The sequence below is a fragment of the Mercenaria mercenaria genome, chromosome 5 (genome assembly GCF_021730395.1).
Source record: "Mercenaria mercenaria strain notata chromosome 5, MADL_Memer_1, whole genome shotgun sequence".
Classification (NCBI taxonomy): domain Eukaryota; kingdom Metazoa; phylum Mollusca; class Bivalvia; order Venerida; family Veneridae; genus Mercenaria; species Mercenaria mercenaria.
In genome coordinates, this window is record NC_069365.1 from 76,625,201 (window position 1) to 76,652,331 (window position 27,131).

The following is a 27,131-nucleotide window of genomic DNA, read 5'->3' on the forward strand; positions in this document are numbered from 1 at the left end:
ACTGTGGTACACATTCATGCCAAGTTATTTAAAAATTAGGGATGGGAACGAATACTGAAATCAATATTCGAATATTCGGTTTGCCTTATTCGAATATATTCGAATATTCGGTTTATTTTAATGGAAGCTTTAAATTCTTATTAAGTGATTGGCATATACACAACGTATTCATTTGTTTAAAGCGTGGATCATCGTACGTAATAAGACCAACAAATGTTTGTTTCGGGTAACCCGATCCTACCTAGCAAAACCCGCCGATCCTAGCGTTTTATTTCACGATTCTGTCAGTATAATCATGAACATATTTAACTAATTCGGTGTTTTAGCTTCAAAATGATACAAAAATATCAAAACGGTTATAATTTAGACCGTCGCAATTTTATTTAAAAATAGCAGGTCGTCCCATTTAAACACGTGACGCACTGTTGTATTACCGCCGCCATTTTGAAATTTTTCAATCGGCGTGTAAAAATCGTCGTGTAAAAAGCAAGTAAGGCAGACTTAAACCTCCTTCAACATGAACTTATGCATCAATCATATGCTATGTCTTGATTTTATTATAAAGTACTTCAAAATTTAATTCGAATACGGCCGATTGCGGATGAAAACCGATTCTGCGGATGGTCTGAAACGTCGTACAAAATATTGTGAAAAGATCGGCAATATCTACAAGTTTGGTATTGTTTTCGAAAAAAAAAATTCTACAACTTGTTACATAAAACAGGCGCCAATAAAAATGAACAAAAGATAAAAAAGATATCACATTCACGCCTAATACAAACTGTTAATCTGTAGCGATGAACCCAGGTAATTGTCTTGTTAACTGGACATCTTTTGACATGCATCTGACACATTGACGCCTGTTGTAAACTGTTAATCCGTAACGATGGCCCTGCCAACTATTTTCTTCTTAATTGGACATCTTTTGATACTCGATAAACAAACATGACATGGTTTTATTCTGTAGAATTAGCATGCTCATATTGCCCAAAATCAATGATACTTTTTTTGGAAAAAAAAATACAATAATTTACGAATATTCGAATCTGATTTTCATATTCGAATATTCGACCGATTTTCGAATATTCGAATATTCGTTCCCATCCCTATTAAAAATCCATCCATGGATGACAAAGATATGGACCGGACACGAATGCACTATCATGAAAAATGACCTTTAACGTCTAAGTGTGACCTTGACCTTTGAGCTACGGACCTGGGTCTTGCGCGCGACATGTCGTCTTACTGTGGTACACATTCATGCCAAGTTATTTGAAAATCCATCCATGGATGACAAAGATATGGACCGGACACGAATGCACATCATGAAAAATGACCTTTAACGTCTAAGTGTGACATTGACCTTTGAGCTACGGACCTGGGTCTTGCGCACGACACGTCGTCTTACTGTGGTACACATTCATGCCAAGTTATTTGAAAATCCATCCATCGATGACAAAGATATGGACCGGACCCGAAAATTGCGGACAGACCGACAGACGGACAGACGGTTAAAAAACTATATGCCTCCCTTCGGGGGCATAAAAATGCCTACTGTGAGAAAATAAATGCTCCGCTGTAACATTGTGTAATTTCATATATGATTTATTATAACAGTTTCGTTAAGCATGGGTTTTATGTGACACTACACGAGTGAAAAACACTTCTCATAGCTGCTGCAGTACGACAAAAGTCGGTACTAGTTCTCCTAGAACGGTGGCAAAGTGCAAAATGTTTAAGACGCAAAAAAAACAATGCGCAAACATTTAACAAAGCAACCTTGATCTAATTTACAGGTGGTTTATTGATCTGTTAGGTAGAGTTTATTTTTGGCACTATTGCGTAGACAGTTATGTGATATACCCGACAAGCTGTAGAGGACATTTTGCTTCAATCTGCCCAAAAAGGAGGTACTTAGCATAAGTAAGTAAACATTGTTAATCTATTAATCTTTTAAATGATTTGTTTTACTACATATAAATCATGTTTATAAAAATAGAAACATAATATCTAGGTAATAAACCTTAAATACGCGTTAAAAGTATTTCGAAGATATAAGATGAGTGAAATACTTAATTTAAAGACTGACGGGAAAAATAATTTTTACTTTGAGATGTTTGGGTCTTTAAGACTTTTCCTCTTGTTCTATTTCAAAAGTGAATACGTTATATATATCATAAAGAATATTCTTCTACCTTTCAAATCCGCTTTAATTAAAAAAATTATTGTCATCACAATTTAAAGTCTCTGCTTTTTTTAAGTCACTGTATGAAGTCCTCGTTCATGGCTTGTAGTTTCATGTCATTTATGCAACGGATTATGCGCATTGTTAACTATACACATGGCCGCATTAGTCAATGCACACTTTAAGCACTACGCACTTTTAAATACGATCGGGTATTTATAAAGCAAAACAAAATGTATCTTTAAAGTAAAATTTTCATGTTGTTATATAGAACATATTTTACAGAACACATATTTTACATCATAATTATATTACACGTAATCATAATCTAGGAAACTTTGACCAAAAAAATAAGACTAAAAAGGAGGGGCCGAAAAGTTGGGGACGAAATGAGCATTTTTGAAATCGTCAAGAGATACGAAATAACCAAAATGGTGACGAGTTGACTGGGGGACGAGTTGACTAGGGGACGAGTTGACTGTAAATCGTTTACGGGAGATAACTCCGTATCAGAGAGGCAGAGCTGGCATGTTTGTAGTCGACCTCTGTCGCAGGTAAACTATGGACGGGGATTCAGGTTTATGACGTAAGCTTTTTCCACATGAGTCTTGCAACGGATTATACTGTCTAACAATACAGCTCAGAGCACCTGCACACACCTTGAGAACATATGATCTATTCCATTCGAAAATCTGTGGAATTTTTTATCCACCAATCACACGCCATGTACCCGGATAATCTTAACTTCAGCGACCCTAACTCAGTGACAACACGGCGGATGTAAAGCCGATACAACTTTGTTTTCTGTGTAATTACGATGTATAAAGGAATGTTTCTGTTGTTATATCTATCTCCATCGATCAAGTGTATATTTATTTCAAATCATGTATATCGTATAGTGTAAGATATTTTTATAGAGGTGTTAATGGAATATTTTTGATATTGTTTAAATGGGATTAGATTTATGATTAATTATTAAATATGATATTTTTCAGACGGTAAATAGGGAAGAAATGTATGTGTGTGTGGTGTGGTTGGGTGGGGGGAGTGATGCATGGACTGACGGGACAGGGGTGTGGGTATCCTTACATTTTTCACTTGTCCACGGACACTTAAAAATCCACTTGTCCATAGTCAAATTTCACTTGCTCTGATTTGTAATATTAAACCTTCATGAAAGCGCAAATAGACTGGAGATCGAGTTCTTTATTTAGGACAATGAAAAGAAAAGCATATCACAGTAACTGTGGTAAAAAATAAGCTGTTGAAATATTTGCCTTTTAACGTTTATAAAAGTCTGAAATCGCGTAAGCAGTGTTCGGGATCTCTTGAGGTCATGTCCGAAACACTGCCCACGCAATGGTACAAAGCCAGATGAATTCAGAGAAAGACTCTTAAAACGTTCCGACTTGTTTTAGTCATTCTTACGATCTCTGTGTGCTTTTGATTTTAATTCGGCTGACTACTGGGTCAAATATTTCCTTTGACAGTGACTTATTGTCTCAGCAGTTGGAATTCTACTTACAAACTTGTCATAATATTTTTTTAAAGTTGTTTACGTTTCTGATGTCTTTAAATGTCCTTTTAGTTCTCTGTGTGTAACCCTTGTTTTCCTTTTTTAGTTTTAGTTACAGAATGCTATATGCTAATGAAGCAAATATTTTTCTTCAGCTACTTTAAGTAGTTCTTATTTTCCCTTTAGCATGTATATGATTTCTTCTTTTATGTTTTTTTTTTAATGCATGTTGTAAAATGTGACTCTTCTTCTTTTTGTGTAGTGTCAGCTAATTCTTTTATGTTGCTTTAAATGTGCTAAATCTGTATGTGGTAAATTACTTTTTTCCGTTTATTTGCTAGTACCTATGTGCTATTTTGTTTTAATGCGCTGTAACATGTATGTGATAATTTGTGATTTGTTTCTTATCTACTTAGAGCCAGATGCTTTATTTGCTTTAATGTGCTTTAACAGTCATATTTGCATTTTATTACAGCTGTTTTACTTATGTTGAGCTTATTTACATGTGTTTGTCGGAAAATAGCTTTAAGCTAGTGTTATATGTTTATACTTTTCCGACGTTAAATAAATCTGCTTGTATCTAAATCTTTTCTGATATTTTATCATAGTCACCGAGTTACAGTGTGCGCGAGACCTAGTCAAAAAACTCATTATCTTTATCACTTCCATACACTTGAAGCAACACACAATCTAAATGATATTTTATGTTTTCTCATTTTATACCTGAAAAAGTATGCTTGTCCGCGGACACACAGAATGAAAAATGCACTTGTCCGCTGGCAAAAAATCACGAGTTGGACATAGAAATCCCACATCCCTGCAGGGGTGGGTAGATCAAAGAACTTCGAGCATCAACAGTCCATAAAAAAGCACAGACGAACAGTCGTTTTCGTTTGGTTAGGTGTTTATCCATTTTAAGTTCGTCTTTATCCAGCACTGTTTCCTATACCAGTTAGGAATTATCCGCAAATTAAACCTACCTCATAATCAATACAATTTTAAGCTATAAAAATCGATTTCAAACTTTGATACTGTTAAACATTGTCAAAGAGATATTTATGGAACTAATACATTTAATAAGTAAGGTCTTACTGCAATTTCTGGTACTTTAAAACAGTTAGAAACATAAAACATGTTCATTTTGAAGACTTTTTTGAGTACATTTTAATGAATTCCAGCCACATAATGTGACATTTCGATTGAAATATTTAGTACACAAAACATGTTATCAATACAGGATATTATGACTATCAAAAGTTTTACGCTAACATTGCATACTCACATAAAAACACGAAAAAAGACCAGGAGATTAACTACATACATCGTCTTTCTGTCAGCCATGTTGGCACTGAGTTAGGGTCGCTGAACAGAGTTAGGATTATCCGGGTATATGGCGTGAATCAAAACGTATAGTTTAAATCAGATGTAAAATGACCTTCACCCCAGATAGTTACAGAAAGTAAAGGTGAAATCAATACCGGCTTGCGGCCGGGAAAAAAAAAAGAAAGTTAAGGCGATCCACCTAGGTTACATATGCGGTTTATTCAGGTTCTGTCCAGTAACAAATGTAGATATGTACAAACAGTAAAACCGGTTGAGTTTTTTCCCCTATATAAATATAAAAAAGTTAAAAGTTTAAGGGTAAATCCACAGTTTTAACATATATTTTCTCAAACTTGATGATCATTACCATGTATATATAAACAAATATATATAAACAAATACCTAAGTTGAATCACTTATAAATTATTACACGACGTGACTTAATGGTTCTGTTATTATCATTAAGGAATATTGAATTACTTATCAAAATCGCGAGCATTCAATTTCAGTGGGAATTTATCGTATATATGTACATTTTTATTATTATCATTATTATTATTAATAATTCATGAATGTAAAAATATTTGAAAGGTTATATAATTTAATACATGTATGCCTTTTTATGCACTATATTAAAGTTTTCTGTCACACATTTTTCTACATATTAACATCAATAAATATTTGAGTGGCTGATAATTAAATTTATCAAATACCATTGGAAGCCAAACCAAAAATAGCAGGGGTTGTTCATGAGTAAACTAACTAAAAGTTGAAAACATGGAAAACACAGAATTAAGGAGTCTGTGGGAAGTCTCATTTTGGGTTTTTATTGAGTTGGTGTTAAGGTAGTTCTGCACGTTTGGATCTAAATTGTTTCTAAATGTAGAATTTGATTAAACTGTGATTTTTCAAAACTTTAGAATATACCTAGAAAAGTCAGCAAATAAAAAAGATAGGGTCGTGTACTTGATTTTTTGCTAGACTGATTTGAAAAATTTGGACCTCACACAATATTTCATAATGGGAATCTATGGGAAAATCATAACTTTCAAAACATTTTCGCGAATAAATTTTTTTTCTACAATGTAGATTTTGATGAAACTTCTCACAGTTGTAAATGAACACACGGCCTATAGTTTGATGAAATAAAATGTGTAGGTCCGTGTGCTTATTTTTTTTAGATATTTGACCACGATTAATATGAACCGAACCTTTCACGGTAATTTTAAGACATTATTTGAAATATTTTAAATTGTCATATGTTTTAATATCATATTTTGACTTTAGAAATACAGCAACAGTGTCATTGCAATAAATTTACTCAAAGGTCTCGGTTAATTCCTAAAATGATTTTCATTTCCGTACGCCGAATCCAGGCTTTATTCTACGTTTTCCGGATAAATGACGTTACGCCATCACTTCCGGTGTATCAAACGTGCAGAACTACCTAAAAATTTGATTCATGTGATGATGTGGTATACAGATCACAATTTTATATTATATTCCCATCCTTCTGATAAGTATATGATAAATTAGAATAGAACAATACAAAGTAATGACTTGCCGATTAATACGTATTTTTCTTGGTTGGCCTATACTTTGTTCGTTGACAGCTCTAACGTCTCCCCAACTACAGTTACAATACCTTGTACTGATATTTATTTTAGTATTTGAAATGCATGTATTCATTGTACAGCTGTTTGTATCTCTTTGCATCTATTAATACTTACAAATCACGTTTAAACTGCATGCCCTTTGTCGACTTTCCAAGAAAAGGTAAGGGAGAAATATAGTGAATTAAGAAACAGTTATAGAAGAATTTCTGTACAGAAGAGCAGCCTATGTTCTTTGATGAAATACTATAATTATCAATAAACGTTATAGACTGGCTTTATCGACGCTAACAATATATTTTAGTACTTTTTACAACTAACAACTTACTCCACTGTCTTCAAAACAAACAGATGGTAAAGAATGAAAACATTAACATGGACCTTGTCAGGGGAGAAAACTAAGAAGACTTATCCGTTCTTAATTTGGAAAACTTCTATATCCTAAATGAAAGAAAATCATTTCAAAATGCGAAAATATATTCAAATTTATTACATACTCGTTTCTATTCCCCGTTAAGTTACACTGGTACCGGAAACGTCAATATTTTTCCATATACTGACGCCTGAATTTCATATTGGGTGCGTGACGTAATTCAGTGTGTGTTGTTGCACTATTTTTTTCTATTTAGTTCAGTATTGTCAATCCTATTCAGGCTATTGAATATATTTATGATATTTACGTAATATTTATACGTGTAGATGCGTATGTAATAAAAAGGTTATTATCTTTGCATCGGTAAATATGCACTCGTTCTTCAGCGGAAGAATAGTGCGCTCCTAAAGTCGCGCAATATTTCCGCTGAAGAACGAGTGCATATTTCCCGATACAAAGCTAATAACCTATAAATATGTTTGGTTTTGATTACATTAGATAAAACGAATATTTAATATACGCCCTTTGCATGATGAGCTAGGTTGTAATTTAATTGCAGGAGATACATGTCTGTATTCTATGTCTAAGCTGTTGAAATACTAGCGATATTTAATTGACATGTATTCTTAACTATCAGACAAAAAGCGTAGATTTGATAGTTTGTCTCTTTATGATTTTATTTGAAATTTTAATCTTTCATAGAGTTTAAAGTTTATTGCAACTGATTCATTAGGATAGGAAGCCGATAAGGATAGACATCGCATGATATTTTAATCTAATGACGTAAAATTATATTGAAATAATATACGAACTTATTGACAAATCTTCTTATGAGCGGAATAGGTTATTTGTAAGTTTACTAAATATGTAGTTCTGATAAATGTGACAAATGTCTAGACATACGGGTATACATAAACATACTATTTAAAATGATTCTGCCATTCTCATGAAAATATTTGAAAATATAGAATTACAATAACTTATCGAAAATAAAGTCATTGGAATTCTTTCGCGGAAGCCATAACAAAGGTCTAGATGATACTTTATTACTTTACCATATTGTGTATTTCAAAAAACGAAAAGGAGGAAAAGTAATAAACTTGTTGTTTCCAGCATTTTGAACTATTGAATCGTTTCCTTGAATTAACATACAGCGGACATTCAATTATGATGTGATATTCATCTTCAGGAATATAACAAAGACTACATTTCCTGTCATTTACTGATTGAATACGATATCTTTAATCTAGGTAAATAACTGGAAGAAGATGTTTTACAGTGAAATAATCTAAATATGACTAAGATTAAAATAAAACGCAATGCTTCTATAGAATAAAGTTCAGCTTGAGTCAGTATTTGTACTTTGTCAGATTTTTATTTTTGGGGGTGGGGGGAGGGGTTGTTGTTGTTTTAAACTTGTTTCACTACACGTAGAAAGAGGTAGCATGACCAACATTTTGTTGCAGCCAAGCATATAGAAAGCTAATGTACGGAACATTTTTACTGAATCAGATGAGCTCCATTTTACCCGATTCGGGTTATTTTATCAGTAGGACATGAATATAAGAATCGACAGACTCGCCCGCACTCTGAGAGACATGTTGTTTTAACCATGACGAGAATTGACCTAGATTTTAACCATATATCAGCAAGAGCAGCCTGTCACTTCTGACTATTGACAATAAATAACAAATGCTGACTGAATGGGATAAGGCCGTGACTTTTATTATTATAATATCATTACAGAAAATTAATGAAATATCATGGCATATTGTACGAGATAGAGTATCATGAAATGAAGCATGAAATGATAGATTTCTAGCCAAATTGCATAGAAACAAAATAGGCAACGCTATGATGCTGAAGCTCTAAATTTATGATAAGCACACATGTACTAGACAATGGAAGGAGAATGCCAAATTGCAAATTGTGCTAGCAAATCCAGCTGCCGAAAATCCGAGGCCAAGATGCTCAACGAATTCTCAACATCATGATAATGGATTTTGCTCTGATTGCCTAAATTATGCTGATGACTGTGTATACAATATGCCATACCGAAATGCACAAAGTGTGTTGAGGGCCACCAAATATTTTATGAAATAAAATTTGCCCATAAAATGGTACCTTGAATATTGTATCTAATTACTGAATAGCCACATGCAAGCATTCATTTCTTTAATAATACCAGATTTTCCGGATAATTTACTTTCAAAGATGGCAATATAAGCTATATTGAACTCTATTTGACCATTTTTCCTCTTGATTTTATCTAATCAACACTATGCAGCAGTTACTTTTTCCTTCATAAATTTGTTGGATCTAACCCGAAATAGGTCAGGCGGCAATCTTTATAAGACACGTACTTTATAATTCAGCCATTATTCAAGTATGTACTTACGTATATTTGAATAGATCAAAAGTTTTACTTAACAGTGTTTTGCTTACCCTGCTAGCAAAGTTTCCATTTACTTTCACCAGTCTAAGGTGAAAGAACTCTACCGAGGTCATGCCACCCTGCCACTCCGAGTGTATATTTAGATTTAGCAAAGTCTCTCATGCAATCCACCAAATGGTTCGACAGTGCTCTCAGGCTGCCCTTCTATTCCTAGTGTACTGTTTGACTCGACAGTGCTTCTTCCTTGTATAATAACATATATCGACAGCACAACGCCTGTGACAAGAGGATATAGAAGCTGCATACACAAGCATCTAAATAAAAGTAAATATAATATCAAAATTATTATCTATTATGTTGGCCGCGAAATCAAATAACTAAATAATAGAAATACTATACAGTTTTTGATTATTGATGAATGATTTCGTTATTACGATAAAGTCACAAAGCGCACAGCCCTAGATTTGGCACTGTGAACGAAAATTATTAATTAGATGGCGGCATTAAGATATCATACTGATGCAATATTCAAGAATCAATGTTACTGCAATTCCTGTACGACTAAGCCACTGGCAGTATAATACGCAATATTTTCTTACATAAAACATGCATGCACAGAAACCACCTAGCAATGAAAACGCAGTCAAAGCCGCAATTCGAAAGCAAAATTTGTATGATACGTGCCGTTCAAATCAGTTCGATAAATTTAACCTCCTTAGAAATTTTGATTTAACAAAAGCCACAGCAAAACAATTTAATTACAAGCGTAAACATAGATATTACGGACATAAACCAATGTATAGTCTGTATCAAATACGGTAGAACAAAACGGTCCAAAAACAACTTTTCAATAACATCGAAATTTTATCATCCGCTTCTACAACAACCACATCAAAATAGTTTTTGATAAAAAGCGTTAACATAAATAATGTGGTCATAAACCGATTTAGATGGTAGAACAAAAGGGACCAAAGACAACGTAATAACATGTAGCTTTTACCTGACTACTTACCTTCTGGTATTGGTACCAAATAACATATTTTAACTACTTTACCCAACACCAGCATAAATTTCTATTGTCCACATGCCTGTTTTCTTTACCCATCGCCCAAAAGAAATTTACTTCAATACCTGCTTAAAAATAAAACAAAACAGTAGATTGTACTGCTGCATAATGAACAAAATGTGACGCAATCTAATATTTAATGCATGATTAATTTTTAAACCATTTCCAGTTTCGGAAGGCCAACATAGTACTGCTGTAATTATTACCCAATGTACAGTAAAATGCGTAGTCTAATCATCATCATCATCACCATATTTTACTTTTGCGTTTAAAGGTATGATTAATAGCCCAACGTCGTCATCAACATCATCATCATGAGGATACCATCAAAATTATAAAAAAAGAACAATTAGTAAATAACCACGATATTATATTTCTTAAACTAGAGATGCTTTTGAGAAAGGATCATGTCTCCCACAACTGCCTTATCGGACTTTCAGTACTTTGATTATAACGCGACTGCCTTATCAGACTTTCAGTGCTTTGATTATAAAAAAAAGTTTCAAGGACCTTAATTCCGAAGTGCCTGGGCCGATTTGGCAAGTTATCGAACTTGGCCGAGATCTTATGGTCAAACACATTTTCGTCAAGTTTGGTGAAGATCGGATGAGAAATGTTCATCTTAGAGTGCGGACAAGCTTTGTGACAGACGGACATACGCACACAGACAGACAGACACACAAACACACAGGAATAAATAATATATGTCTCCTACACCACTATGTGGACCTAGGAGCCTGAAAAGATAAGTTGATATCCAACGCGCAAAATACTGGAGAATACTATTCCACAAACTGATAAATAAGTCATTACCATTTTAAAGCTAAATTTATAAATGAATCCGTTCAGTAAATTTGTTTAATTATACATTGTACGCAACAGGCACGGGTGCAAAGGTGAGGATCGGGCACATTGTGCCGCGCAATAGTTAACCCTCCAAGCAATCAACTGCACTAAGCGGCACTCAAGAACATAAACAGGGGGGTGATGTCTGTTTCAACATACCCAAGTGTTAGAGGTGTATAGCAAAGTGATCCACAAATATATAAAATATATAATATGTACTGACTTACAAGTACACATTTATAAACAACTTTCGACGGATCAAAGATCAATTGGCCGAAGAGTTGTAATCCCTGTTTAATATAAGATACAGTCAATTCGAGGAATTTGGTTGAACGGCGGACCATGTAGGTCAAGGCCCCCTCTAACGGTTAAGAAGCGCACGCCCTTAACACCAATAATAAGAGAAGGCCAGTCGAACGCCAAACTTAAGATGCTGATCTAGTGGCCAACCTAGGAAGTGAGCTTGAATTTTAAGATACTACCGCAGTATCAAACCTTTAAAAGGCATACCAAAATTGTGGATCATATAAATTTTATATAGCTCACGTGATCAACACGGACAGCGTTAAAAAGCATTTTTGAACAAACGAACAAACAAAATTAATTCTCCTGTACGAGTGCGTTGGACCAGTATCTCCTCTGAGAGATATAATAACAACGTCAGTAATAAAATTGATAATCGTTGTGATCATCATCAAAATCGTCCATTCCAATATCATCATAAGAATCGTCTTGACCACTAGTCGTGTTCACCAACATCGACCTTTTCTGTACATAAATCTACTAAACCCGTTCTAGTATACTTAGTATTATCACCATCTGCAACGGCAGCAACATGACAATAATGGACAGCATGATAAATTATTACGCTTTATAAGTATTCAACTGCTAGTCTAGTAACAACCATAGAAAGATACGTTCATTCATTCTCAAATTTTCAATCGTTTTTTTTTTTTGTTTTTTTTTTTCATTTTTGCTTTTCATTTGTAATAGAGTGTATATCTAAGGCAGTAGTGAAAGAAATAAAATGTTGTTGATAATGCTGTTGTAAAATATGCACGTATTGAGACCTTCGGTCTTAAATTGTTCAAAGATATTTCATTTATTCGCTTAGGATAGTCGTTCAGGTTTGACTGTATAAGCAGTGTAAACTTTGAGCTTTCATCCTAAATTATTAGAATTTTGCGACGTGTCAAAGCTTTGACATGAGACATGTAAAACTGTCATCCAATATCCAAAACACAACGTCTCAACAAAACGGCAACAAACAAATAATGACGATTGCTGCTACTTTTCAATAGAAACGGGGGTTTCCCTCGAAAAGAACCCAGCCCCTGATCCCGCAAACAACGAATGACTGTTGGACACAAACAACACATGAAAACATCCAAAACCACAATGTACTCATGAGCCCCAGCGGCCAACCATTGCAGCCTTGCACTCATCTTTAATTTAATGAAATACGCTATAAAGGAAAAAGACAATTTGTTCAAAAACTTATCTGCATTTTTCTTGCATCCTCCTTTCTGTGTCAACATTTCTAGAAAACGCCAGCTCTTCAAACATATGATGAACATATTTTTATACACGAATGTCGACTTGCCTGCTTAGTTATTTGTGAAGGAATGAACCGGTTTGAAATATAAAATTGATCAAAATGACCACACCCGTGAACTGCTCGTGCGTGAAAGTGATTAATCGAGGAACGTTATATTATATGGACTGGATTAGAGTAACAGAAGCAGAAATTATAGTCCTTGCGTACCTACTGAAAAATAACATAGATTTATTTCTCAAGAGAACATAAATTCCTTTATTTTCATAATCACTTTTAACATATCATAAACTAACAATATATATTTGTTTTCCTTTACATGCAGAATGTTTAATCTGATATTGAATAACATTAAATAATGAATACATTAAGAATTTGTTCTTAGACTACAAAGCCATAAAGTAATTCTGTTTCGTTTTCTTGACACCTATCAATTCTTACAGAATTAAAGATGAACTCATTCAATAGACATATAACAAAAAACTCGGTATTAAATCAAAGCATTTTACCTGCTGTATTGCTGTATGTATTTAGCAAACAGAAAACGTTTCACTTAGCTCTTCAAACATGATTTCAAACTCGCCATTCAGATATTTATCTTTTTTTTAAATTGTCAGGATTATTAAATCTGTCATTTGGATTGTTCACAACTACTGTCAATTTGTTGGATTTAACGTCGCACCGACACAATTATAGGTCATATGGCGACTTTCCAGCTTTTATATGGCGGAGGAAGACCCCAGGTGCCCCTCCGTGCATTATTTCATCACGAGCGGGCACCTGGGTAGAACCACCCACCTTCCGTAAGCTAGCTGGATGGTTTCCTCACATGAAGAATTCAACGCCCCGAGTGAGGCTCGAACCCACATAGATGAAGGGCAAGTGATTTGAAGTCAGTGACCGTAACCACTCGGCCACGGAGGCCCCTACAACTACTGTCAAAAATGTAAGTTCGAAGCAGTGTTAATGATATTTAAAACTGATTGCGCTTGTTAGGCATTACTCTTTGCGTATAGTTTCAGATATTGTGATAAATTAAACATTCAATAATTTACAATTAAAAGCCATATACCGGCTTCGTGACGCAATTCTAAAATGAAATAGGAAAATAATTAGTCTGTCTCTCAGAGACTGCTTGTAGGAGGAGTCATTATACCTTAGTAGCCGCAACGTCTCATGTCGTTACACTGTGTCTGTGAAGCGTCTAAAAGGCCAGCATAATAACTTTATAAGCGTGCAGAATACCTTGACAGTACAAAACATCATTTTCTGGTTCAGATGAGTTTGGAAACTGGGTTGTAAAATCTACAGTTACCTGTAAAAAGACAAAAATATTGTTGATAACAATAACGAACACATATTTATATCTTTTGTAATATATTTACAGATTTACTCACCCTACCAAGAGTGTTGAGTCGAATTATATTGGTTTAAGTTGAGGTCACCAAAACAATTATTTCTTTACTGGACTTAAGGCAGCAATTTTTTGTGTGATATATTTGTAAAATGATGATAAATACCTTTGTTTTAAATGACTATTGTAGGAATAGTTCATTTCAAACGTTTGCTTGTTTTCGCTATGATGCAAAATAGTCGTTGTATGGAATCAATCTATTTCGAAATATAACAAGGATATATCAATATTGAGTAAACGCAGCTGTATGCACAATGATATTAGTGCTACAGGAGATGAGTGGTATTGTACATTTTAACATGTCATAAATCGTCTCAATCAAACCGGGTTTACTATTTTGATAAATTATTTTCTAAATCAATTGAATCAACTTTACACTTTATTTGTAGAGTATAGCACGGCCTTTGATTATGTCGTAAGAGATATCATATTGCATAAAAACGTTTAAAAAGCAGGCTAATTCCTTGGGTATGTTAAAAAGTATCTGAAAGCATTATTTTTAAGAAATTGTGTATTGTACTTGCCGAGCTATGTCGGCTAAATTTTGGTGCTTTTCGTTAACGTTAATCCGGTTTGAACTTCTGTTACGTAAAACCGGTCTTTGATTATCAGGGTGTATCGTATAGACATTTTCATGTTTTAAAACTTATTGTACAATGCCATATTTTGTATGCTTTTTCTAATAAATGTGTAGCAATATTGATACCCTGTAAAATAATCCTGGTACCTGGTTCCTTTGAATTGTATTAACGAGTTTGTGCTTTTGTTTGCATACAAGCTAGAGAACATCACAAATAGGGTTTTGCACATACGTTTCTGATAAAGTGACATAAAAATTATGCAAAAAAGGAATGTCACATTTTACTTCTATCCAAGTAATAATTTTGACTGAAATGCATGTTTTGATAAAACATTACATTATGAAAATAATATCATCGTTAAAATATCAGGAAATGTAGCGGAACTTGATATCAATTTTTTGTAAGATTAAATGTTAAAGCACAAAAACATATTCCTCTGCCATATCAGAAACCATTATGCCTACAACTTTTAAGATACAAACAAGATTCAAATTTTGTTGTAAACAATGTAGATATAATAAACACCTTAGACAGGAAGGTTGTGTGTGTGAGGACAGATGGAGAATGGTTTCATTCTAGCAAGTTGAATTCAGAGTAAAATTTTGGCTGACACCTAAATTCCCCTTAGAAAGGTAATTAACTGTAAAATTAAATGCACCAATCACGGAAAGTGAGATAATAAAAATGATTAATAAATGCAATAGCAAAAAAGCAGCTTCGCCGCAAGATTATATTTAAAATGAATATATTAAAAGTACACAGTCTATTATGACACCTATTTATTGTAAGCTTTTTAATAAGATTTTTGACAGTGGAATTTTTGGTAATATATCTCCATTTTTCAAAAGCTTCTGTGGGTAAGACAGGGAGAGAACTTGTCCCCCGTTTTATTTTCAATATATCTCAATGATTTGGAAGATTATCTAAATAGAAATAACACCAGTATTGAATTAAATCAAAATAATGGCGATATCAACGTGTATCTCAAAATTTTCATACTACTATATGCAGATGATACAGTTATAGTTAGCGAAGATGCAAAAACTTTTCAAAATTTGTTAAATGATTTTTAGCTCGACTATTCGAAGAATAATCTAGCTATTCTACTCACCTTGGCGTCGGCGTCGGCGTCGGCGTCACACCTTGGTTCAAGTTTTGCATGCAAGTACATACAGCTATCATTGAAAGGCATATAGCTTTGAAACTTTTTTTTTTCTTTTTCTAGGTCAATTACCAACCTCACTGGGTCAAGTTCCATAACACATGTATTTTGAGCAAATTATGCCCCCTTTTGGACTTAAAAAATCCTGGTTAAAGTTTTACATGCAAGTTACTATCTCCAAAACTAGTGCAGATATTAAATTGAAACTTCGCATGTGTCTTCGGGGTTATAAAACTAGTTGATAGCATCAAGTCCCATAACTCTGACCTGCATTTTGGCCAAATTATGTCCCCTTTGGACTTAGAAAATCCTGATTAAAATTTTGCGTGCAAGTACATACAGCTATTACTTAAAGGCATATAGATTTGAAACTTATTTTTTTCTTTTTCTAGATCAATTACCAACCTCACTGGGTCAAGTCCCATAACTCTGACATGTATTTTGGGCAAATTATGCCCCCTTTTGGACTTAGGAAATCCTGGTTAAAGTTTTACATGCAAGTTACTATCTCCGAAACTAGTGCAGATATTAAATGGAAACTTCACATGTGTCTTTGGGGTTATAAAACTAGTTGATAGCATCAAGTCCCATAACTCTGACCTGCATTTTGGCCAAATTATGGCCCCTTTCGACTTAGAAAATCCTGATTAAAGTTTTACGTGCTAGTACATACAGCTATTACTTAAAGGCATTTAGATTTGAAACTTAATTTTTCTTTTTCTAGATCAATTACCCACCTCACTGGGTCAAGTCCAGTAACTCTGATATGTATTTTGAGCAAATTATGCCTCCTATTGGACTTAGAAAATCCTGGTTATAGTTTTACATGCAAGTTACTATCTCCACAACTAATGCAGATATTGAATTGAAACTTCACATGTATCATCGGGGTTATAAAACTAGCTGATAGATCAAGTCCCATAACTCTGACCTGCATTTTGGCCAAATTATGCCCCATTTTGGACTTAGAAAATCCTGGTTAAAGTTTTGCGTGCAAGTACATACACCTATTACTTAAAGGCATATATATTTGAAACTTATTTTTTTATTTTTCTAGATCAATTACCAACCTCACTGGGTCAAGTCCCATAACTCTGACATGTATTTTGGGCAAATTATGCCCCCTTTTAGACTTAGAAAATTCTGGTTAAATTGCGTGCAAGCTACTATCTGCAGAACAAATGCAGGTATTAAATTGAAACTTCACATGTGCCTTCGGAGTTATAAAACTAGTTGATTGCATCAAGTCACATAACTCGGACATGCCTTTTCGTCAAATTATGTCCCCTTTTGAACATAAAACTTCTGGTTGAAGTTTTGCATGCAAGGTACTATCTCCAAAACTAATGCAGATACTGGATTGAAACTCTATAGATATTTTAACGTTTATGGTAATATTTTCCTGCTTCTGGGACAATTATTCGAATAGTCGAGCATTGGCTGTCTTGTTATCAGTTTTGTAAAACATGGAAATTAACAATCAACATGCAAAAGACAAAAATTATTATATTTGGCACTAGCAAACCGAAAACTACAACTTTACTATAAATGGCGAAACAATAGAAAATGTAAAAGAGTACAAATATTTAGGCATAATCTTTTCTTCCTCGGGAAATTTTCTAAACGCGCGAAAACAATTAGTGAATCAAGCGAAAAAAGCGCTACATATTCTATATATACGAATATCCAATACTGATTTGCTAATAGATGTACTGATGAAACGTTTCGACCAAACTATAGTTCCTATATTAACATATAACTGCGAAGTATGGGGGTTCGAGAACTTAGACATAATTGAAAAGGTTAATACTGACTTTCTGTGTAAAATTACCGACAGCAAGAAAGGTACACCCTTATATATGTTATATGGAGAACTTGGCCGTTATCCGCTCGAAATAGTTATCAAAACTAGAATTATCAATTATTGGTTAAACTTCTTATGGGAAGTGAACTGCAAATAGCAAGGAAATGTTACGAGTTCATGCTGATTTCAACAGTACATTTTAAATGGATAAATCATGTTAAAAGTATTCTGGATCTAACAGGGAACACATTTTTTGATTAATCAGAAAACTTTATTCTTAAAAAGTATAGGTCAACTAATTAAAAGGAATTTATATGACCAATTCTTACAAAAGTTTGATGGGAGTTTAAATAATTCTTCAAAGGGATTAAATTACAGACTATTTAAGTCTTATATCAAGTTAGAACCCTGCCTTACTATTCTTCCTAAAAACAAAAGACTAGTATTATTTCACTTAGAACAGGTAACCATAGACTACCAATAGAGACAGGCAGATGGCGTCAATTCAATGTTCCCTATGAGGAAAGAAAGTGCACGTTATGCTCAATGAACGATGTGGGCGACGAATTCCATTATCTTCTTAAATGCTATTTTTTTCCTACGAAAGAATAAAATATATCCCTAGAGCGTTCTACAACAGGCCAAATATAATAATTAAATTTCGCGAACTGATGTTCTCCGCATCATTCGGTGTATTAAAAACCATAAGTGCATTCGTGTCGCTTATAATCAATTATTTCCGAAATAGCCAGTAATAATATGTAAAAATACTTACAATCATATCACATATATCCAACAGGTTATACTAATCTCATAGTAATGTCCACTCTGTCAACGCGCATACACACATTTGTATATCAATGAACTGAGTCGATGACCGGTATAAAGAAACTCCTGACCAATCAAAACTCATAGTTCTGTCTAATCCCCCAGTCGATTCATCATAATGTTACCGTCAATGGCATACCTTTAACTATATTATGTTTTTTTCCGTGATCTTATTCTCCCAACAAGTATAATTATTTACAAACTTCAGTGCAAACATTTTCATGTTTTCTCACTAAGTTTAACGATTTGTATTTATGACATTCTAAGTTTGTAAATTGTATCTTTGTATATTACATATAATTATGTCTGTCCCCATCTAAACCCACATTCCGTTTGAAAAAAAAGAGTCATGTTATAACATGTATGTGATCTGACATTAAAGTAGTAGTAGTTGTTGTTGTTATTGTTGTTGAACTATTTCGAAATTGTGTCCCTTTTATGCCTGTACCTTGTGTTGATGGTATTTCTAGCAATCCGCTGTAAAATAGTGTTAATGGGTAGGCCGTTAGCCGTTTGTATCCAAAACAGTGTCAGTTTGTGTTGCCTGCTTAATGACCATGATGACACTGGGTTCAGGAATTTTATTCTTAACTTTTTATTTCATAAAGTAGCGAGCAAGTTCAATAAACAAAATTTTATAGAATTTAATGCATAGCCAACAGTGTAACTTTATACGTCACAGCAGGAAACCGATTGTTATGATATTCTAAAGCAAAACATTATGCAAAAATAAAATGAAAATCAATATGGTAAATGGACATTTTGCTAAAAATTCAAATCGGAGAATGACAAACCGCAATTTGAGTGCTTGAATCTCCTCTTTCCATCATCTAAAATCCTGAAAAAAAGTGTAAAAATCTGATTGTAGTAAAAATTAAAAAAATAACACTTGAATGACTATAATTCTCAACGATTTTTCTCACATGAAGAAAGAAAACATAATAAGGATAAGCTTTGAAAAGTATTACAAACATCAATTAATTTTATGTAAAAAAATCAGGGTAAAAGTAGAAATAAATGCTTTTATGCTGTTTGTTGCACTATTATATTTGAATGCAAAAGTATGATATGCAATTGAATCGATGAATTGATTTCTCTTAATAACGTTTTCAATATAAAACTTAAATATAAAACAAATGAGTCCCTAGATTCTGTTCGAGTACTGATTTGTTCTCCGCAAGTAGCAGACAAATTATCACATCCATTAGTTTTGGAACAAGAATAACCTCAGAAATATTTTGCTATGTCACGGTAAGCCTTTGCCTACCTGCGGCATTGCCCGTTTTACTGGTACGAAAATAGAAATGTGTAGGGTATGTTTTTAGACAACACGATCAAATTGCCATTTCAGATACATCAGCTATGTATAAGATAAAGGTAGCAATAGAAGAATGGAAGGCAACGAGACAGGCAACAATTTCTTCTCTTCGACATTATGCCAAAGTACTTCATGACTCCCATAGAGAAAACGCCAAAACAGAGCATGCTAGTGCCAAGACGTCTTTGATTGGAGGTGGGTCTTAGGCTCAGAAGTAAAGTTTATAATCAATATTATTGCACAATACAACATGACTACCGAAAATTTTAAATTTGTTTTCCCAACCAAATATTCATTCATACATTATAGGTGAGGTAGGCGTCATTGAAACGAGTAAGGTTAATCTGATACTTACAGTAAAACAATTAAGAGGGCATTGAAATAGTGTTTGCAAGTTCGTAAATATTAAATATTGTCTGGGGATCCAGTAGCCGTAATGAATAGTTATAAATGCTCAGTTGATACATATTTCTGGAAAGGTCTAAATATCATTAAATACTGAAGACGATTATGTCAGTCAGTAAGTTGATAGCTAGTTCATGAATATCTACTGCCTCATTATAATAATAAATCATTGTTCATATTTTAACAGACCTAGTTGGCTTGGGCGGAGTTCTGTTTGCACCATTCTCAGGTGGGTTGTCCTTGGCGGCAGTTGGGGTTTCGACCGCGGCAGGATTAAAATCTTATGTTGATAAGCGAGATGCTAATAATAAAGATGAAAGAATCGTAAGGGAAGCAAGAAGGGAAAGAAAACAAGCGGTCGAAAAAGACAATAGAGCAACTGAAGAACTGAACAAAATATCAGAAAATTGTACGTACTTGGAAAACGAGCTCAAGGTTATGAAAATTGGTGAATTAATTATCAGTTTGGAAGAAAAAACGTATATTGATATAAAATTTAATGTCCAAGATATCAGAAGCAGTTTTCTTCCGAACCAGTTAGAACAGAGAGATGCGTCACTCTTTTCTTCAGGTTTACATTTCTCAAAACAAGCTGCAAATTTAAAGGCCGCTCTTACAAGCGCAGAACAGGTAGTACACTGTACAAAAATCACAACAGAAGCAGCGAGGAGAACAAAGACTATCAAAGAAGTTGTTTCATCCGCTAAAACTATTAACGAGATTTCACAGACCGCTAAATCTCTATCAACTGCAAAGCAGGCAGCAGTTATGTCACTTCAGGCAAGCCAGTCGGTGGCAAAATCTACAGCCACATTTGCAGCTATTGCAAAGGGATCTGATGGAGTAGTAAAGACAATTGGAACGGCTTCATCTGCAACTAATTCTGCAAGGGTTGCTCTTGATGTCGTTACTGTCTCCGGTCAAGCGGCATCCGCAGCAAAAACAGTTACAAAGGCGGTTAGAGCTGGAACGGCAATATCTACAGCTACAAAAGGCGCTAATATAACTATCAAAACTGTCAGGAATGTTAAAGAAGCTTCAAGTACGGTGAAAACAGTCACACAAGTTGCAACAGATTCGAATAAAGCCATTCGCACGACAAGGGTAACAACAAACGCGGCAAGGGTGACTAAAGTGTCAGAAAAAGCTACAAAAGCAGCCTCAATCAGTAAAGTTGGTCTTGTAATAAACGCAGTGGTCATTCCGATTGACCTATACAACTTATCCGTGGCTTCAGAAAATCTGCACAGGTCCTATGACGATGTAAAGGATAATGAAAACCTAGCAGACGATTTAGAGGCAGAATTAGAAAACATCATCATAAAAATGGAGGGAACTTGCGAATGCTTGCATGAGCTCCATCTGCAGCTCTGCAAAGTGTATGAGGATCACCGCATTGAGAAAATCTATGAATACCTTCAGCTAATGTACCAAAAACTCGAATTTCGAGTTCCCATTCACTATTAATAAGGAACTGAACATTTTTTATACAATACTACATTGACATAATCCCATAACTGCTACACATTGCATTCATTCTTTAAATGATATTCATTGTAATATTATAGTTACATTTCATCTATTTGAAATAGACTAGCTTAATCAACAAAGTAAAGATAACTCTCCATAAACCCACAATAGCTTGGATACAAAAACAAAATGAAATAAAAAAGTTTTAAAATGACTGAAACAAATTTCTCAATTTAGCATCAATGAAACATTATTCTTTGACTGTAGCCCACATCTTAATTTGTTATCAGTGACTGTCAGCATGAAAACTTGTTAATTCTTTGACTTCAGATGATCAACTCCTTAGAATTCCAAAAAACCCTATGACGAACCTTTTGTATCACCAGGTTAATTCACGCTTAGCTGGGCAAGGATTTAGGTGGCTTAATGATCAGTCTGTGCCATCAATAGATCAATAGATCAGACAATGAATTTAACTGGAAGGCATAAGAAGGAATAACTTTTTAATATTAATTATTAAAACTATATATCTTTGAATAATCCATACATGAGGGTTGATCAATAACTCCGTGGACACTCTCTGCTAATAGATTGTTTCGGGTTAAAAACAACAACGCAGAGTGTAGGAGGTATCTTTCATAGGTATGGTGAGTACTTTTTTTTTTAAATATTCATCAACTTTACACAGAAACAAGAATTTACTTCAACCATGCAGAAACAATTACCGCAGCTAAAGCAAACACTAACGTTAAAAGTACGTCAACGTTACATTTTCTCAAAGTAAAGGCCACTAACTTGTACACAGCGTTCATGGCTATGCACCCACTGACTAAAAATGTTTGTATCGAATGATCTCTATACCGCTAACGCCCAACTCCAGATCGTCAAACCCCGTAAACCTATGTCCCTTTAACTCAGCCTTTAACTTAGGTAACAAGGCGAAATAACAGGGAAGGGGCGAGGTCTGGTGAGTATGGCGGATGTTCCAAGATCTCGGCGCCTAGTTGAATGGTGATAGTTGTCTATGTTTCAACTGCTCGGTGGCTAGGAGCATTATCCCTGTGTAGAATTACGTTTTCCAAGTCAGCGTAGACGTCTGAGCGCTTCTGCCTTATCGCCGTAAGTAGGTTCCGACGGATGACCTAAAATCGCCATAATCCGAATGAGGAGCTGTTGAAATACTGTACATATTACTATTATTATTATTATTATTATTATTATTATTATTATTATTACTATTGTTATTATTATTATTATTATAAATATACGTATCAGTAGTATATCAAATTAGTAGCTATAATTGATTGTTCATACCTTCGAGTAGTACTTGACATGGACTGCCATGTCCAGTGGCACAGCGTGGCACAGCAGCAGTCTCCGGCTATCAAAGAACTCAATGAGCATGTGTTTTCACATCGATCTACTGGCCCGAGCTTTCTTCGGCGACGGTGAATTCGTGTTTTTCCACTGAATACTTTGTTGTTTCGTTTCAGGGTCATAATAATATAACCAGGCTGCATCCGTTGTTATGATCCTATCGGGAAGACGCTGTCTCAGGAACCGCTGACTATGCCGCACTTGTGTTTCCATCTCGTGTTCTGACAGTATCCTAGGCACCCATCTCGCAATTAACCGTTTCATATTCAGGTCTACAGTTAAGATCTTCTACACAGAACCGTAACTCAAGCCTGTCTCATCGTAAAAATTCCTAATCTGTGTCCGCATATCCCTGTCCGCCGCTTCTTTTACCAACATACCATTTATGTAACTCCGTTTTGCCGTTGGTCGACCGAATATTTGATTGTTTTCTATGTCCTATCTGCCTGACAGAATCTCTTATGCCACTTGTAAACTAGAGATGGACATACGCTTTTCTTTCCAGAAGCCTTTTCTATGCTCTGATTCGTCTGTTGTGGGGTCATTCCTAAGTTAACACAAAACTTCATCACTGCTCTTTGCACTAGAGACGTCATACAACATTCTGGCGCACATACCCCTGTCTCCATTGTGATCGGTAACAAACAAGATAACAACTCCAAGTGCTTGTTTCTTCCTGTTGTATATACGTTATGTGTTGACGTCGATGTCATTTTCGTTCGATGCAGATACGCGTCGAAATAAGTCTGAATTCTACGTCTGCATTATCGATAAGTATATATAATTATGAGCTGCGGTGGTTTAGCTGCACGAGGTTGCTATGGTGATAAATAACTATTATATACCAGCTAAAGTTCAATTAGAAACTTACATGCATATTTGTCTTATATTGTTCTACATAATGGTGAAATTTCATAGCAGTACCATTATCTGTAATGGAAATATTGACGGTGTCCACAAATCTATTTATAAACCCTCGTACTTCTACTCCTATTTAGAAGTGCGACATTTTCTATTATTGTGTTTGTCGTTATCCTTGTCATGTTTTGTGTAATTAGAAATGCTCTATATTTTACATTTTTGATACAAAATAATATGTTTGTCTATCTATATATTTGATAACGAATATAATTTTGCTTTAAGTGAGGTATTCATCAATTTTTCATGTAAGTGTCAGCTTGACTTCCAATAAATATGTCGATTCGCCATAAAACCCAACTCACTCACTCCAATGAATATGATAATATACTGCTGCAGCTTTAAATTATCTATTTAATACACATACTTACGCGAACTAGTTTCAAATCGCTACTTGAACTAATTTGTACATCCAGATACCACGTTCTTCTTTATCGATTGTATTTTCAGTGTTAGAATCAATTCATTTATGACACGTTTCATTAACAGTCTTATTCGTACACTTTTTAGCAGAGTTAATACTCAAATATATGATATTTCATCGCCTTTTCTTTTAATAACAATTTGATAGTATCTGCTGATTGACTGTGTAGTGTGAATTTCCCTATATGAAATATATTCATTGTATTGTAATCGGGTGATTTGAAGATTTTTTATACTTTGTAATAATTGTCACTTATAAATTGATTCTAAATCTTTTAATCAGTGTCGGCCGAAAACTATTAGATAAAGATGTAAATGGACGTCTTTAAAGGAGACAATACGAGTATATGATAAAATCACCTTAGGAAAACGAACAGGAAACTCGTATCAAAATGAACTTTCAGCTGAAAAAGGAAGACAAAATACTGGAAAGACATGTTTTTAGTTTTGGTGATATCTAGACTTTGAGCAATGATGTCAGACAGCAATACATGTAGCTCTTTTACATTACTCGTTGTAAGACTTGCAGTGCGGTTAATACATGTATAGTGGACGCAACTTGACCCCGATTGTTGACCTTTGTATTATAATACATAATGAGGCACAACCTATTATTGAAAAGGAGTGTTAGTAAAACACGAGCTGCACGAGAAAATGGAAACATAAATTTGTGTGAATATAAATAAGTGTATCGGAAAGTTTTAACTGATCAAATGTAAGTATACATACTTTGATACTGAACTGTGTACAAACTAATTCCATATAAATATACACGGCTACCCTAAGCACCCCTTATTTTTACAATGAAATAATCGATATGAATAATCAGCCTAAGGTCAACCATCGCGGTGAAGTTGCGACTACTATATGTATTGTCATATTTTTCTTTTTTATTAAGGTTATCAAAAATGGATGTTGTTTGTACTGTTTTATTTGTAAATGTGTACCTTTATTTGTGTATATAACTTCGCCTTTTAGCCTGTCACATACATGTAAGCGGTTAACTAGTTTATTTTCTGGATAACAAAATAACGATTTCAATAAAGATTTCTTTTACAATTCTTTTGTTGCAGTTCAGCTCTCATCAAATACGTGTTGTAGCACTTGTTATATATCAAATGGTGGAGGAAAACCTAACGTGTTCCTCTTGCCGATATTTTACACAAGGACAGATACTTGGGTGAATTGATCGGGTTCGGCATTTCGCATGCTGCCCACATAGACAATTAAGGAAAAATAGAAAATAGAATTGAAATATGCTATCAAGGTTTCAACCTGACCACAAGATATTCCACATGACGCTTAAAAGCTAACGGCCATTCCGGGACTATTTATAAAATCTGCTTTCAACTCAACCAATATAGCCAGGGGAATATTCATTAGATGACGCCGCAATTGTTCCGTCTTGTGAACAGAATGGCCGGGAAGCTGATTTTAATGTTAAATGCAACAAAATGTGTGCAATTTATAGTTAAATCTTGTTTACAAATGGAAAGGAGATATAATATAAATATAAGCGCGATTCATGGATTTGCCGATCCTAATCTGTCGTTCATCCCGCATGAACACCGAAAAAAATAATTTATTTCTTAAATATTTACATTCATCCTATTTTTCCATTGAAATTCATGACGTTCATTTTGCATGAACAGTAAAAGGAAAGGTGCCAAAGAAAACGCTGCTTTGTGATAAAGAACCGCTGTTTTGACGACGTCCGCGTATAGCCAGGGGAAAATTCCTTAGATGACGCCGCAATTGTTCCGTCTTGTGAACAGAATGGCCCGGAAGCAGATTTTAACACCAAATGCAACAAAATGAGTGCAATTTATTACAGATGGTAAGGGCATATAATTTCTTGCATAACAGACGGGATTTCCGGTATTTTTACCGCTGCTGGAAAAAGCTATCTGACACCCGGGGTGTAAGATGACCCTCGTGCTGTAAATGACGTATTACGCACAACATATATATAGAAGATTTATTTAGTAATTTATATTTTATTTAAAAAGCAAACGGAATAAAAATCTATTACCTTGACACTGATAGTATATTTCTCGCTTCAAAAAAACGTTATTCTATCAAATTTCAAAACGTTATGCTGCAACCGGAACTAAACAGTTGCTATTTGAGTATTTGTCTTTGAAACGTCTTTCCTGTTTACAGACGTTGGCTTCCAGCGTTGTTGTCATTTTCAGTACTTTAGAACAATTCAATGATATGAAAATCATATATGGACATTTAGGATTACATGTCTTCTTATCAAAAACAGAAGAAAGATTATCATGTTTTGATACATATAAGAAGAAGAATCTGTTCTAAAAAAACATCACCCTCTGAAAATGCTCCCATTAAAATAGTCGTTTAGCAATTACGCGTATGAAGACATTTTCGCTGGGAAATCATAATGAAAATGGCCTAGATCTTTTCTGGTTTAAACATATTTTATTGCATACCAATTTACATTTACATCTCAAATACAAAACTTAACAACGGTATATGCAAAAAGTTTGGGGAACAAATTCTCTCAACATTATTACATACCCTCCCCTACACAAATTT

At 34.3% G+C, this 27,131-nt stretch overlaps 1 protein-coding gene across 1 annotated transcript; it reads left to right on the forward strand.

Annotated features, from left to right (window-relative positions):
• Positions 1-1,849: 1,849 nt before the first annotated feature.
• On the forward strand, positions 1,850-25,631 carry LOC123557672 (uncharacterized). Its single transcript, XM_053544030.1, has 3 exons — positions 1,850-1,923; positions 20,013-20,174; positions 20,572-25,631. The coding sequence occupies exons 2-3, from the start codon at positions 20,024-20,026 to the stop codon at positions 21,849-21,851; spliced, it is 1,431 nt and encodes a 476-aa protein (XP_053400005.1). The 5' UTR covers positions 1,850-1,923; positions 20,013-20,023; the 3' UTR covers positions 21,852-25,631.
• The last annotated feature ends 1,500 nt before the right edge of the window (positions 25,632-27,131 follow it).

What these genes read in the sequence shown, in the direction of transcription:
- LOC123557672 (XM_053544030.1), top strand. Translation starts at nt 20,024, where the DNA reads ATGTATAAGATAAAGGTAGCAATAGAAGAATGGAAGGCAACGAGACAG. An exon ending in CAAGACGTCTTTGATTGGAG is followed by an intron (nt 20,175 to 20,571) that starts GTGGGTCTTAGG and finishes ATATTTTAACAG; the next exon opens with ACCTAGTTGGCTTGGGCGGA.